The 16,557-nt window shown below is 37.0% G+C and overlaps 1 protein-coding gene across 4 annotated transcripts in view; it reads right to left on the bottom strand.

Moving 5' to 3' along the window:
• The window catches only part of PDCD6 (programmed cell death 6), a 60,328-nt gene extending 44,527 nt beyond the window's left edge, over window positions 1–15,801 (bottom strand). Inside the window, exons 1-2 of one of the 4 annotated variants that reach the window (XM_087713179.1) lie at window positions 15,481–15,801; window positions 15,249–15,310 (exon numbers count right to left, since the gene is read on the bottom strand). In XM_087713179.1, coding sequence (XP_087569305.1) covers window positions 15,249–15,310; window positions 15,481–15,533 — 115 coding nt within the window. In that variant the 5' untranslated portion in view covers window positions 15,534–15,801. The remainder of the gene's footprint in view (window positions 1–15,248; window positions 15,311–15,480) is intronic. The other 3 variants (XM_087713180.1, XM_014052421.2, XM_014052423.2) reach the window with 3 other exon arrangements.
• Window positions 15,802–16,557: the final 756 nt, after the last annotated feature.

The raw sequence follows: 16,557 nt of genomic DNA, 5'->3' as shown, positions 1-16,557 counted from the left end.
TGATATTGTTTTCAGGTTCATTGTTGTATCATTTGTCCCCAACATGAAAGAGAAGAAAGGGATAGTTATACTTGGGCTTGGTTATTTTTATAAGGCTTTCAGTCTCATTTTTGTTTTTTGCCCAGGGAGAAAAAAATGCCTCCCAAGATTGATTGTCCAGTCTACAGGCTGCTGATTTCATTCCCCTGAGAAATGGGTCTCCTATCACCAACACTTTTTTTTTTCTTGGGAAGATCTGGGCTACTTTCCTTCCTGTCACAGGAACACTTGAACATGTTCCTTCTCCAGTGTCTGCATGCTTTCTTCAAAGGGAAGGATATGAAATCGATTGCTCAGCTGCAGTGGGCTGAACTAGATTGCAGCACTAGGCCCCAGGCAATGCTATTGGCTGTTGTTTTCTTCTATGAGTGACATTTTTGTCATCAGTCTGTCTTTACTTATTCAGCTTTTTCTTCATGAGCCTGATGCCAGATAAAGGTCCCACATAAGTTGAATAATGTGGGTATCATTGAACAGTCTTGTGGGAGACCATTGTTTAATCTTCTTACCTTATGTTATTCCCCATTATTATCTGAAAAGATCTATCACTCAGCATGTTATTAATTGAAAAAAGGGTTTTACAGGGAGCAATATGGCAGTTTGTATAATAATCCATTCCATCTATCCATTCCAGACTGTGTTGTATGCCCCATACTATGTATGAATATATAGCAGTGATTTTTATTAATTGTTGGAATCCAGCTTCAATACGGCCTGTTAAATGTAACATGTGAACTACAGAGTTTCAGTAACATTGTAAGATGGTTTGCTCTACGGACATATGTTCGTCTATTATGGTACCTATTCTGTTTATAATTAATCTCTACAGGAGTTTGTAGGAGGAACTAAAAGGGTGATTGGGAGCAGTAGCTTTCTACTGTCTTGTGATTTTCCAAGTTTTAAAAATGATATTACTTTAGGGTTTGTTTGTTTTTTAAATTCTGGTAGGAGGCAGCCACTGGAAACTACATCTGAAAAGAATTTGCCAATCCAATTCCATGTGTACCTCTAGATTTTTTTCAGGAATTCTGGATGAATGCCATTGAAATCCAGTGTTTTACCGCATTTCTGACTATGGATAGCAGTGTTAATTTCTTCTATGGAGAAGGAACAAGGCTACAGGGATTCCTCAACCAACGATAACAATGGAGCTCAAAATTCCTGTTGCTAAGCGATCAGTTTTAAGTGAATTTTACATTTACATTTTACAACCTTTCTTGCAACTTCACTTATTAAGTGAATCCGTGCAATTGTTAAGTTAGTAACATATAACATAACATAACACAGAGGTCAGATATCTGCCAGGTGCTACTGCCAGCAGAACAAAAGGTGTATTTTTAAGATAATCAAGAATGTTTAAGATAATCAAGACAGCCAGTAAGGCCTGTGATGATGTACAAGATGCTATTGCACATCTTGGCAGGAATCATCTGTCCCAAAAATATATACTGTCTGTGCAGGATGATTTCTAGAGCTTGGAGCAGGAACCTAGGAGGATAGGCTGTAGACTTACCTTTTCAAAGATTTTACCTATATATAAAGAACAAAAAGAAAGGGCCAGCATATAACGGAATTCAATGTGTGGCTAAAGAAGTGGTATAAAGGGAAAAGCTTTGGTTATATTCTGTAGCTAGTCCAATGAAAAATTATAAAAAAAGATGGTTTGCATCCATCAAAGAAAGGGACTGAGTTACTTGGCATTACATTCATAGATTTTCTGGAAAAACATTTAAACTAAACAATTGGGACAAAGAGTTAATTGATACAAAATATTTCTGTCCTCAGCAATCTAAAACTAATAGGGTTATCAGTGCATGTAACATAAATGCTTATGCAGGTAAGAATATCAACCTTGCTGTCAAGCAAAATAAAGCTTTTAGTAGTAAGTGCCATACTATGTGCACTAATCAAATAGGTGATAAGGAAGTAAAGGAACTCAGGCATAACACAGGTTATGTAGAAAGTAAACATAGGGTCAGTTAAAGAGGATTCGAATGTATATACACTAATGCATAGAGTATGAGGAATAAACGATGAATTAGAAATTTAAGGAAATGAGGCCGTTTAGTGGGATGAAACTCACAAACGGAATATACAGCTAGAGGGAGTTAAATTATTTAAAAGAAACAGACCAAATAAAAAAGGGGGTTGAGTTGCACTATATATAAAAAATAACTACATCTCTATAGAAACAGAGCACAACAATGATGAAAACTGCCTGGAATGCATTTGGGTCAATGTAAAAAAAAAAAGGGGGGGGGAATGACATTGCCATAGGTGTATGCTGTAGGGAGGCCACCCAAACAAATATAGGCAATAGATGAACTTTTAGGCGATCAGCCATATTATACCTATTTCTCACTAACAAAAATGAAATAATAGAAGGTGCTGAAGCTACAGGAAGCTGGGGGTGGGGAAATGATCATGCAACATTGGAATTCAACATTATGCAACCACAAGCAATAGAACAAAATCAAACTAGAGACTTGGACTTTAAGAGAGTTAATTTCAATAAACTTAGAGTTTGGGAAATTTTGAAAAGTGAGATTATAAAAAGTCCAGACTACCACAATACCAATGAAGAAGAAAAATAACAGCTTTGAAAAGAAACCAGCATGGTTGCATAAAGAACTATCTGATAAATTGAAAGACAAAAATGATAAGTATAAAAAAATGGAAAGAGGGGCAGAATATCAGCAAATAGCCAGATCCCGCAAAGATGAAGTGAAGAAAGCTGAGGATCAAAACAAACTAAGGCTTGTGGCAAAAGTCAAAGGGGGGGGGGCTTGTTTCAACATGTACAAAAAAGGGAAAAAGTCAAGGAAACGATTGGTCCATTAGTGGGTGAAAGTGGCAAGAAGGTGACAAGCAACAGGCAGAAAGCAGAACTACTTAACTCTTTTTTGCATCTCTCTTTACAAAAGGGGAAAAAACTCAGTCCAACCTATGAAAAACAATACCATTAAAAACATATTAGGAATATAAGTTAAAATAGGCAAGAAAATAGTGACACCTGTCCACCATAGACAAGTTCAAGTCACCAGGACCAGATGGATTACACCATAAGGTTTGGAAGGAACTGGCAGATGTGAGAACCACTAAACTATATCTTTCAAAGATCCTGGAGAACTACCAGAGGACTTGAAAAGAGTTGATGTAGTTCCCATCTTCAAAAAAGGGAAAAGATCCAGGAAACTACAGACCTATCAGCCTGACCTCAATACCTGGGAGGATTCTGGAAAAGATAAAGCAACAAATCAGCAAACACCTAGAGGCAAAAAAATCATAACCAAAAGCCAACATGGATTGTCAAAAACAGAGCATACCAGACAAATTTTATTGCATTGTTTGACAAAGTAACAAAATTAGTGGACTAGAGGAATGCTGTGGATGTAATTTACTCAGATTTCAGTAAGACATTTGATAAAGTAGACAACAACCTACTATTTGATATGGTAGAAAAATGTGGGTTAGGTAGCATCACCACCAGATGGATTTGGCTGACTAACCACACTCAATGTGTAGTCCTCAATTAAACTGCATCTACGTGGAGGGAAGTATGCAGTAGTTTACCCTAAGGTTCTGTTTTAGGTCAAGTACTATTCAACATCTTCATCCATGATTTGTAAGAGGGGATAAATCAAAGAGGGTAACTCATCAAATTTGCAGATGACACCAAGCCGGCATGAATAGTCAAACACTCCAGAAGATAGGCTTTAGTTACAGAAGGATCTTGAGAGAATTGAACATTGGGTGCTAACAAAATGAAATTCAATAGTGAAAAAAGTAAGGTTCTACATTTAGGCAAGGTATAGGTACATTAAAGGTGGTACTAGGCTCAATAGAAGTAACTGTGAGAGGGACCTTGGAATCCTAGTAGACAATCACTTAAATATTAGCCAGCAGTGTCCTGCAGCTGCCAAAATATTCAACACAGTTCTAGGCTCATAAATAGAGGGAATCAAGATCACGTGGAGTATTATACCACTTTATAATGCCTTGGTAAGATCACACTTGGAATACTGCATCCAATTTTGGTCACCACGATATAAAAAAGATGTTGAGGCTCTAGAAAGAATGCAGAGAAGAGCAACAAAGATGATTAGGGACTGAAGGCTAAAACATATAAAGACCGGTTGCTGGAATTGGGTATGTCTAGTTTAATGGAAAGGACTAGGGGGTGGCATGACAGCAGTGTTCCAATATCTCAGGGGCTGCCGCAAAGAAGAGGGAGTGAAGCTATTCTCCAAAACTCCTGAGCACAGGGTAAGAAACTAATGGAAACTAATCAAGGAGAGAAACAACCTAGAACTGAAAAGAAATTTCCTGACAGTTAAAACTTGCCTTCAGAAGTTGTGAATGCTCCAACATTGGAAGTTTTTAGAAGAGATTGGACAACCATTTGTCTGAAATGATATTGAGTTTCCTGCCTGAGCAGGGGTTGGACTAGAAGACCTCCAAGGTCCTTTCCAACTCTGTTCTTGTATTCCATATAGTTGTTAAGTGAATCTGACTTCTCCATTGACTTTGTCCCAAGTTTGCAAACATTATTACATGATCCCAGAGCACTGCAACTGTCATAAATATGAGTCAGTTGCCAAGTGTCTGAATTTTTATCATATGACCAATGAAAATATTGCAATGATTGTATAAGTGTGAAAAATGTTCTTGTCTCCCCCCCTCCAGTGCTGTTGTAACTTTGAATGGTCACTAAATGAACTGTTCTAAGTCAAGGACTACCTGTACTTAGAATGTGTTTGGCCCAACTACTGAAAAGTTGAGAGCATTTTCTTGATAAAGCAGAGTATTCTTTCTCCTTCATGCTTTGGAGAGAGATACAACTTGAGAAGCTATTTGGTCAGGGGTTACTTTGAATTGAACTATGTGTGGGAAGCTGGCAGAAAGCTTCAAAAACTGCATCCCTCCTTCCCTTCCACAAATTTCTGGCAGCTTCTGCATTTAATTTGTTTGTGGGAAGCTTTTGGAGGGAGAAAGGCAATGGAAGTTTCTGGGAAAAGAATGAGTGGGTTCAGGTCAGAAATGGTATGTAGAAGTCCAGCAGTAGCTAGTAGGCTGAAGCAGTCACAACTTTTTAAAATTTCATTTCCTCAAGAGTCAAGGATCTTGAATTTTAAACACATTCTACAAGTTAGCCATTTGAGGTACCTTAGTTAAAAAATGATTGCCCTATGATGTATTGTTTTCCACGTTTAAAGGTCATGAAAATAAGAGTTTTAGTAGTAATTAATAGCTGGAATAAGGAAGAAGTTGGAACAGTATCAATTTCTTACTGTTCATAAAAAAGAGACAGGTAAATACCAATTCCTTTTTGAATAACATGTTTAAACTTTTGAAAAAAATGGCAAAGTAAATTGATTTATAGCAATAGCAGTAGCAATAGCAGTTAGACTTATATACCGCGTCATAGGGCTTTCAGCCCTCTCTAAGCGGTTTACAGAGTCAGCATATTGCCCCCAACAATAATCCGGGTCCTCATTTCACCCACCTTGGAAGGATGGAAGGCTGAGTCAACCCTGAGCCGGTGAGATTTGAACAGCCGAACTGCAGAACTGCAGTCAGCTGAAGTAGCCTGCAGTGCTGCATTTAACCACTGCGCCACCTCGGCTCTAAGAGTTGATTTCAGTATCAACTCTTTTTTATTCTAATACAGTAATGGCAAACCTTTTTTGGTTCGTGTGCCATAAGGGGGGTCATACGCGGACATGCTGCACCCATAATGCAACTCATGACCCCCCCAGTGCGCAAGCATGCATAAGAGCACTCCCCCCATTTTTTGCATGCTTTTTTCATCCTCCCCAGGCTCCAGAGGCTTTATAGGAGCCTGGGGAGGGCGAAAACAGCCTCCCTCTCCCCCCAGAGGCTCTCCGGAGGCTTCAGGGACCTTCAGGCGGCTTCCCTGAAGCCTCTGGAGGGCAAAAAACAACCCTACAATCAAACAGGAAGTCACTTCCGATTTGCTCAAAGGGTCGCTTTAAGCCCCCCAGTTTAAGCCCTCTGGAGGCTTCAGGGATCTTCAGGAGGCTTCCCCTGAAGCCTCCGGAGTACTAAAAATGACTCTGAAGCCTCCGGAGGACTAAAAATGACCCTACGAGCAAACCAGAAGTCCATTCCCAAACTTCAGGTTTGCCCATAGGGCCAGTTTTTTGCACTCTGGAGGCTTCAGGGAAGCCTCCTGAAGATCCCTGAAGCCTCCAGAGGGCTTAAACTGACCCTACGAGCAAACCGGAAGTCCATTCCCCAACTTCAGGTTTGCCCATAGGGCCAGTTTTTTGCACTCCGGAGGCTTCGTGGAAGCTCCTGAAGCCTCTGGAGGACCTCTGGGGGGAGCGGGAGGCTCTTTTCGCCCTCCCCAGGCTCCTATAAAGCCTCTGGAGCTTGGGGAGGACGAAAAATGGCTTTAAAAAAGGCTGAACTCAACTGGCCAGTGTTCGCATGCGTGCTGGTCAACTGACAGGGCAACGTCTTGCGTGTCCTGACAAATGGCTCATGCCATAGGTTCACCATCCCAGTTCTAATACTATTTTTTATAAATATAATTAGGTTAAGAGCTAGAACAGAAAGAATTGATGTAGCCTTTGAGATATTGTTTTAGACCTCATTCCTCTACCAGGAAAACAAAATTAACACTAGAAAAGTACCCTATTTCCCTGAAAATAAGACCACCCGGATAATAAGCCAAATTGGGCTTTTGAGCGTATGCGCTAAAATAAGTCTTCCCCAAAAAATAAGCCCTCCCCAAAAATATTGAAACACAGCAGCAGTCATGAGGTGCTCATCCTCGCCACCTCCTGCACCTCAAAAATAATATGACTTCCCCCAAAATAAGACCAAGTGCTTATTTGGGGGGGGGGGGTCCAAAAGAAAATAAGGCCCTGTCTTATTTTTGGGGATACATAGTATTTATTTTCTTGGATGCAGATGCATCAGATTTTATGTTTTATAATGACATCCTTTGACACTTCCACTACAATTTTGATCTTTCCACTATTTCCTTTTCCTTTTCCTTGTAATATACATAAATCTCTCTCCTGCTTGTTGCTATATGTCTTTTAACAGCTTGAACATCTTCCCTGATCTGGCTTCAAGAATCAAAGCATTCAGGCAATAGTAGTGGAAAAGATGATTTTTTTTCAAGAGTACAACATCAGATCAGTGAATTTTTTTATATACGTGGTTTTAGACGTGGAAAATAAATCATATGTCTTACATTATGAAAACATTTATTGTCTCAATCCTCATTGTGGGATGAGATAAGTGACTTAAAAAGGGAAATTAAATTAAATTTTTGGGAAGGAGGAATAACTTTGCATTACATTTTTATTAGTATTAATTATATCAGTTTCATCCTTGCAGAATAGCCCTCAGACTCCCCATTCAAAGGCAAAAATAGTTTCAGCTTGAAAAAGGTTGTGCAGCCTGAGAAATGTTGTGCTGCCTGAATTTAGATTACAAGCATATAGTTTTCCCAAGTCAAAGATCAGACTTGAGCGGAATGTTGATTGCCAAACTCAAAAAATATGTAGATGGGTTCATTTATTTTTAAATAAATAATTCAATATTAAAATAATTCAAATGAAATATATTTAATATAATTATATTCTTGTGATATGTTGAATAATTTCTCTTTTATGTTACATTCTAAATTATACTTTGGTAGTAGAGGACTTGAGAAACTGCATACAGCGTCCGGGCTTCAAACTGTGCATCTGTAAATCAATATTATTTCTTAGTTCACAATTTCAAACCAAATCCACAAAATGAGAAAGAGGAAAAGAAATGATGTGTTTTTCATAGGCTTTCCCTGAGATGTAATGTTTACTCTTTGTGACAGAAAAACCCACAATTTGGCTTCATTTTTCAGGAAGAACTGTTAGAACAAAGTGTTCTCTATAGAAACCTGGATAGAATATACATAATTTCCATGCCACAATTTGTATTAAAAGATCCCTGTTTTAGGAGGACTTGAAAACTTAAGTCTAGTATCCTTCATTCTGTTCTTTAGATACACTATTTGCAGAAATAACAAAAAGTAACACAGAACCTTGTTAGATTCTTGGCAATTCACAAAGATCTACAGTAAATCCTAGCCTTTCTAGCTGAAACTTATTTTTTAAAGTTAGTTCATACAACACATAGAACTCCGAAGTAGCTCACCAATGCACTCTGATGTACATACCCAGTATATACACATTTCACAACATTTTAGTGCATGTAAACACAACCTGAACATGTGCATGATGTTCTACAAAGAATTAACTCATTATATGCCCAAAAATCAGACCAGAAGCCAACTTGGGTTTGTCAAAAGCAGATCATGCCAAACCAATCTTATTTCATTCTTTAATAAAGTGACTAAATTAGTGGATTAGTGAAATGCTGTAGATATAGTATACTTAGATTTCAGTAAGACAGTTGACAAAGTTGACCATAACCTACTTCTTAGTAAGCTAGAAAAATGTAGGATAGAGAACATCACTGCCCGAAGGGATTTGTAAGTAACTGACAAACTGTAGTCAGCATGTAGCCCTCAATAGAACTACCCCTATGGAGGGAAGTAGGTAATGGGGTACCCCAAGGTTCTGTTTTAGATCCAATACTCTTCAATAAATGATAGGATATAGGAGGGAAACCCATCAAATTTGCAGGTGACACTAGCAGGAATAGCCAACACCCAAAAGATACAGGGGTAACTTGACAGACTTGAACATTGGGCACTATAAATTAACAAAATGAAATTCAATGTCGGTAAAAGTAAGGTCCTACACTTAAGCAAGAAAAAACCCTATACAGCCAAACCTGGATCAATGCCAGTAATTGTGAGAGGGATCTTGGAATCCAAAGTGGATAATCACTTAAATATGAGTCAACCATTTGCAGCAGCAGCCAAAAAACCCAATACAATCCTAGGCTTCATTCATACAGGGATAGAATCAAGATCACGTGAAATAGTAGTATTGCTTTACTTGGAATATTGCATCTGGTTTTGATCACCATAGTACAAAAAAGATCTTGAGACGCTGGAAAGAGTACAGAGAAGAGCAACAAAGATTCAGGAGCCAGAGACTACAACATATGAAGAATGGTTGCAGGAATTGGGTATGTCATGGAACTAAATATTTTTTTAAAATTTCACCACTCTGGTCAATTTACAAATATTTTCTCTTTTATCAAAAGATATATTATTATTATTATTATACAATTGTATCACAGCGGCCAGTTGTTTCGCCGGATTTGGCATTGGTTACTAGTCGGGCCCCACCCAGGGGCCTAGGATGTCGTAACATATTTTCGTAATATGCGTGCAGATCCAAGCAGTGCGGCTTTTTGCATTTGACTGATGGTGATTTTGTCAATTTTTAACTGTTTTAAATGTAATTCCAGTGCTTTTGGAATAGCACCCAGTGTGCCAATTACCACTGGAATTACCACTGCTGGTTTGTGCCATAGTAGTTGAATTTCAATTTTTAAGTCCTGGTATTTTGCGATTTTTTCATGTTCCTTCTCAGCGACCCTGCTATCACCTGGTATTGCGATGTTTATGATTGTGACCTTATTTTTCTCAACCAATGTGATGTCTGGTGTATTATGCGCCAGTATTTTGTCTGTTTGTATGCGAAAATCCCACAAGATCTTGACCATCTGATTTTCGGTGACTTTTTCAGGCTGATGTTCCCACCAGTTTGTTGCTGTTTTAATATTATAATTTTTGCACAAATTCCAATGAATCATTTGTGCTACTGAATTGTGCCGCAATTTATAATCAGTCTGCGTGATTTTTTTACAGCAGCTGAGTATGTGATCAACAGTTTCATCAGCTTCTTTGCAAAGTCTGCATTTGGCATCATCAGAGGATTTTTCGATTTTGGCCTTAATGGCATTTGTGCGGATAGCTTGTTCTTGCGCAGCCAGGATTAGTGACTCTGTTTCTTTCTTTAATGTACCTGTTGTTAACCATAACCAAGTTTGTTCACTGTCCACTTTATCTTTTATTTTTTCCAGAAATTGGCCATGCAGTGCTTTGTTCTGCCAACTCTCCATTCTTGATTTTATCACATCTTTTCTGTATTCTTGTTTTGTCTGTTGGGCCTTTAGTAGTTTTTTGTTCTTTACTTCAATTAATAGATGTTCTTGACTTTCTTTTAAATAATCAGCCAGTGCATGTTTTTCTTCTTCAACTGTTTGCTTCACTTGTAATAATCCTCTGCCACCTGATTTTCGGGGCAGATATAGTCTATCAGTATCACCACGTGGATGTAAACTGTAGTGCATTGTCATTAGTTTCCTGGTTTTTCGGTCCAAAAGGTCCAAATCAGCTTGTGTCCAGTTAACTATACCAGCTGTGTATCTTATAACTGGTATTGCCCAGGTATTTATGCCCTTGATTGTATTTCCACCATTCAATTTAGATTTCAAAATTTTCCTGACTCTGTTGGTATACTCTCGCCTGACAATAGCTTTTACTTCTCCATGCTTGATGTTATCCAACTGCAGAATGCCTAAGTATTTGTAGGCTTCATTTTCGTTGCATTTAATTAGTTGGCATTTCAATTCCCTCACATGCAGTGATTTTGCCTCTTTTTATGGATACAGTGGCACATTTTTCCATGCCAAACTGCATTGAAATATCGGTGCTGAATACTCGGACTGTGTTTGTCAATGATTGGATTTCTATTTCTGACTTTCCATAGAGTTTCAAATCATCCATATATAGTAAATGCGAATTTTTTTCAGCTTCTTTGGCTGTTTGGTAGCCTAATTTCATTTTTTTTAAGATTACTGATAGTGGGATCATTGCGATGATGAAGAGAAGAGGTGAAAGTGAATCACCCTGGAAAATTCCTCGCTTGATATTAACCATTCCATAGATCTCATTCCCTACTGCTAACTCAGTTCTCCATTGTTTCATCGCCTTTTCAGTAAAGAATGTAGGTAATATTTTTGTTAATGCCAGTTGTTTCTAAGCATTTTATGACCCAACTATGTGGCAGTGAGTCAAATGCCTTTTTGTAATCAATCCAGACCATTTTCAAGTTTGTTTTTCTGTTCTTCTTCATCATCATCATCATCATCATCATCATCATCATCATCATCATCATCATCATCATCATTATTATTATTGGAAATAAAAATTATTTTTCAGATTCTGAAATTCTAATAAATTAGATTCCTAATTAAACAAATTCAGCATTATTTACTTCTGAACATCAGGAAAAACTGAGTCTGTGATTTGTAATTTGGCTTCTGCTTAGCAATTCCTCTTTCCATTTTAGCACAACTTCAATTTGTACATATTATTTAACATTATTAAACAAGAAATAAATTAAGAAAACATGTATATTCAACATTCCAAATATTTTTTTAACATATAGATCTTTCCTTCCTATTCTTTAGGCTCAATTGGGTGTATCTGAATCTTATATCTCCACATTTGCTGTGATTTTAAACCATGTGTGGGTGTATTTGTTTGTTTGTTGTGTGTGTAATATATATATGTAGCAATGGGATCCAGAGGTAGTTCCAGCTATGATTTAAAAAGCAGTAGCAATGAGGATTTTTGTATCTCCTAGGCTGTAGAAGCAGATAAGTCAGGTGCAATTACTTTGAAGATATTTTGCATTGAACTGAGTAGTCAAACTACTTACTGGTAACCTATCTCATCAGTACCTATTCAAGTTACACTCTACAATATGTATCCTGGAGTAACAAGAGCAAAACTATATGAAGAAAAAATATCTTAATGGAAAGCACAGTCTTCATTTTCCTTACAGCCAACTGTCCCCACTTCAATTTTCCAGGAATAGTTTCCTCACAATCATGCAAATGATGGCATAACATGATGGTGTAATATTCACTCCCTCCTCCCACTCCCACTGAATGGGGAATTCTCTTTCTTTTGGTTTTACATACTTCAATTGATTAAATCAGATGTATGAAATTCCCTAAATCTGATTTTTTAAAATATACCTTATTTTCCAAGCATTTATCCAATTTAATAAGTAAAATAATTCCTTTTGAATGTCTTAATATTTTTATTATTCAATTCTTCCTCATATACCTGTAGTTTTTTTGTAATATAGTTTAATTGTTGCTCTATATCTTCTAAATTATAGATGTTGATCTATAACTCTAAGATATACAGTATACGCATCAATAGAAAACAACATAATTATAAGTTTAATTTCCAATGAACGCTGATCAAAGATGGAATCAATCTTTTCCTAATTTTTTCATAGAACACTCAACTGTGGAATTGGTTCATTCTCAACTCACAAGGAACAATAGTGTATAACTATGCAAGGGGAAACAATGCAATTTCAAGTTCATATGTTTTATTAATATCCTCTCTATTTCATGCCCAACAGATGTTTTAGCAAAATCCTTATCAGGTATTTCATTTTAAAAAGTATTAGTGTTTATCATCCATATGATAAACATAGCTAACCATAGTTTAACTAAACATAGTTTGGCAATGGAAGCATTTACTTAGAAAGATGGTGAACTCCCTTTATTGTAGGTATTCAAGAGAAGACTACACAGCATTCAGCACTGAAAAGGGCGTTGGGCAAGACAATCTGTGATCTTTTCTTTGGTTCTAACAGTTCTACACAAATAATTCCAACAATAAACATATGACCAACATGCAATCACAAACTCTAGCAAACAAAAAGAAAATATAAACAAACTGTTGTAAACAATTCAATGGAGACCAGCAAAATGGATCCCATTTTTATTTTAATAATAAAATAATAATTATTATTTTTAATAATCAGCTGACTTTGCCTTCCTGTTACTTAAGCCCATATTCCATGACCTGCCCTTTGTAATGAGAAAGGGTTGATCATGGAATAATGTATTTTATATTATTGCAGAATGCTATCCATTTTGTCCATGCATGATTCTGTCTTCTCAAAACTAATTATTTCCGATTACTTCCATCTTCCTTTATAATTTCTAGCCATCAATCACTTTTAATTTTTCTGCACTGGTTTGTTCCAGATTGCCCTATTTATTGTTCACATATAGTATGTTGAATACAACACTTAAAATAAGATTGGCCAAAAAAAAATTAAACTGCTGTTTTTTTTGTAGTCATGTTACACACTGAATATTAATTAGTCTACAGTATTCTAAATGGAGATGAACAATGCTATTTCCATTAATCACAGGAGACATTAAGTATGAGCATGACAAGTCATTTCATCAGCATTTATTGAAGATATGAATATCCAAAATTGGTAATAGGTTGGACAGAATATTGCAGTACAAGCTTTGTCCCATATATAAAAGGATGTTGAATAATAGGTTTCATTTCTGCCACAAAATTAAAAATAATTGCAATTTTCAGATATAATAGTATAAACAAGTATATCCTTTTCCTATACCACAGTGTAGACAAATGTATTGCAATTATATATCAAGTTTGTTGATTGTATGGAAACAGAAACCTGGATAATTAAAAAAATATTCTTAAAATACTGGAAACTAAACAAAAAAAAATTAATAAACTTAAAATGTGATCCAGCAAAAGAATCTCATTGCCTAAGTCCATGACCCTACTTTCTAATGTCAGTCATAATAAATACTGTTATAACTTTCAAGATACTAAACTAATTCTTAAAATTCTTATATTGTGAAACAATTTGATTTGAGCAAACACAAAGAAAAGCTGTTTCTTTCACTTGTTTCAGATCATTATCACAAACTTTCTGTAATCTTTTCTTTACAGATGTTACAAAATCTTTTCTTTACATGATTCACCACAAACTAAAAACTACATTACTTCAAAATTGTTTTCCCTGTAATAATAGAATACAATAAAGAAAATGTTTCTGCATTATTTGTTAAATATAACTGGAAAATAACATTTAGGTATTTTCCTTAATCAAATTATCAAAGCATATTGTAGAAAATTTAAGAACCCTCTTATAAAACTTTATCATATTTAGTGGCACCAGCTTTGAAACAAGCTTTCACAAGTTTGTATATTTCTTTATACTTAATTGGTTCACTGTTCTTTAAAATTAATCAATCACTAGGACTTTCATCCTTTTTGTAATTAACTATTTTAACTGTTGTGTTTCAACTAAATATTCTGACTTGAATGTTTGAATTGTCAAATATTCATTTGAAACTATGAATTATCATAGTTTTCATACATCTCTCCATTTGAAGGCTACCACAGGCAAAAATGTCTTTTAATGTATAAAGCAAACTCTCCCAGAAGCTGAATGACTTCTGGTGACTACTTGGACATGCTCATAAAATTTTCTTAGCAGCAACAAGGAAATTGCCATTGCCTTCCTATGGAATGTCCTTTTGATGTCTTTATTTAATCTTTGGGGTTTTTGGTGGTTCCTCTTTAGGAACTTACCCTCTTTAGCTATTTTGAGAGTAGCAAGTTGTGCTCTTTCATCTCAAAAATCTCTAGGCAATTCACACTAGAAGTAATAAGAGCCGAGGTGGTGCAGTGGTTAGGGTGCAGTACTGCAGGCCACTTCAGCTGACTGTTATCTGCAGTTCAGCGGTTCTAATCTCACCGGCTCAGGGTTGACTCAGCCTTCCATCCTTCCGAGGTGGGTAAAATGAGGACCCGGATTGTTGTTGGGGGCAATATGCTGACTCTGTAAACCGCTTAGAGAGGGCTGAAAGCCCTATGAAGCGGTATATAAGTCTAACTGCTATTGCTATTGCTATAATAAAACATTGAATTTTGCCTCCATATTTTCCTAGAAAAATAATTTAGCTTGAGATCATTCTAATCAAAATTTATAACTGTAAGTAGAAAACCAAAAAGGTGTAAGTAATTTATAAATAAGCTACACTGAATTTTAGTTTTAGAATCCCGGTGTCATTTTAGAAGGGTATTTTTCTAGGAATTGATTTATCAAGTTCCAATTGTTATCATTGAATTTAATTACATTTATCATTCCAGTTTTTGATTATTCATATTGTAATAAGAAAACACTCCTATTATACAACAATACACATCACAGGGGAGAGGGAGAGATAGTGTGCTTTCCAGAAACACTAAAGCACCGAGTAATAAACTACGTTTAAACCTAGCAAGATACAGGAACTCAACAAACTGGGTTAATCAATCGCAGTATGTTTAAGTGAAACATTAAAAAAACGGAGTTGTGTGAACGCAATCGGCGTTCGTGTCACCAGAGAAGCAGTTGGCATCCTACCGTTTGAAAGTGCTTGTTGGAGCTCGGTGTCGGAGATGATACCACTACGGTCTTTATCAACCCTGAAATCAAGTACAAGAAAATATTCAAATTACGACGCGGGCCAAGAACAGGGCAAAGAAGTCTCAAATCAAGAATTCCGGGCGCAAAAGGAGGGAAGCGAAGGCGCCTTCACCGATTCAGCTTTGTCGCCCTTCTCCCTAGAGAAAAGGGGAAACTTCACCCGACTCACCTTTGGAAGACTCCCCACAAGAAGCTCGGATCAGGCATGCCGACAGACGCCATGCCGCATCAGAATAGCTGCGGAAAGAAGAAAACCAACCCCACCCCTACTCGTTAAGGAAGAGGCCTTCTCAAAACCAGTTCCGGGTTTCAGTCCGAGCTTCGGTGGGAAGAGAGGAACCAGCCACCTCTGCTTCTCTGACACAAGTCGTGACGCACCCAATTCAGCAGGCGGAATTCTGAGAAGGGGCTGGACTAAAAGAAGATTCTAAAGCCGATTTCTACTGTTTTTTGTGTGCCTGAAAGTGTTGTCTATATGCATCCAAGCGTGAGCGGGGAAAAAAACATGGGCTTGGCCTAAGTATGTTTGTGTGAGCCAATTTCCCTTACATATGGTTGTTACCTAATTAAGTCTAACTATACACATTATGGAATGTTTGTCAACGGTGTCGTTTCGGGCCGTGACTCAAACTTGACAGCTTTAAGATGGGTGGACTTCCAACTCCCAGATTTCCCCAGCCAACCAGTTAATTTTGCCAAGCTTGAGACACAGGATTATTGAAGTCATTGGAGGCATTAGAGCTGGTTTATAGATACCAGGACCACCAAGAGAGAGCAACAAAGGGATTTTTCTGCGTTGCTTTGCTGCCAAGTGCTGTTACCTGGATTGCAGCCCAAATTTGGGGGACCAAGCAGACAGTGCTGCCTTTGATAAATTAAATGTATGGTTTGATTTGGCTTAATAAGCTATGCAAATAGTTTTGATGAATCAAATTCATTTTCACTGGCTGTGTTTGCAGACACTCAAGATTAAAATATAGTTGGCAAATTTGCTATTTGCATGAATCCAATGATATCTGCAGATCTAACCATTGATTCGAGGAATAAAGGAATCCTACAAAGCACATATGAAGACACAACACACTAAACTGGTATATGACTTTTGTATGATCTAGCTCAGGTGTATGCAACCTTTTTGCTTGTCTGGGCCACACTGAGTGAAGAGAAATTGTTTTGGTTTGCATACTTGAGAGACCGCCTGCTGCCAATTACCTCCAACAGACCTATTAGATCCCACAGAGTAGGC

Source organism: Thamnophis sirtalis, unplaced genomic scaffold (assembly GCF_051295495.1).
Source record: "Thamnophis sirtalis isolate CommonGarterSnake01/CBP01778 unplaced genomic scaffold, rThaSir2_p1.2 scaffold_4, whole genome shotgun sequence".
NCBI lineage: Eukaryota > Metazoa > Chordata > Lepidosauria > Squamata > Natricidae > Thamnophis > Thamnophis sirtalis.
Note: the sequence above shows the minus strand (reverse complement) of the source record. Positions and strands in the feature narration are given on the sequence as shown.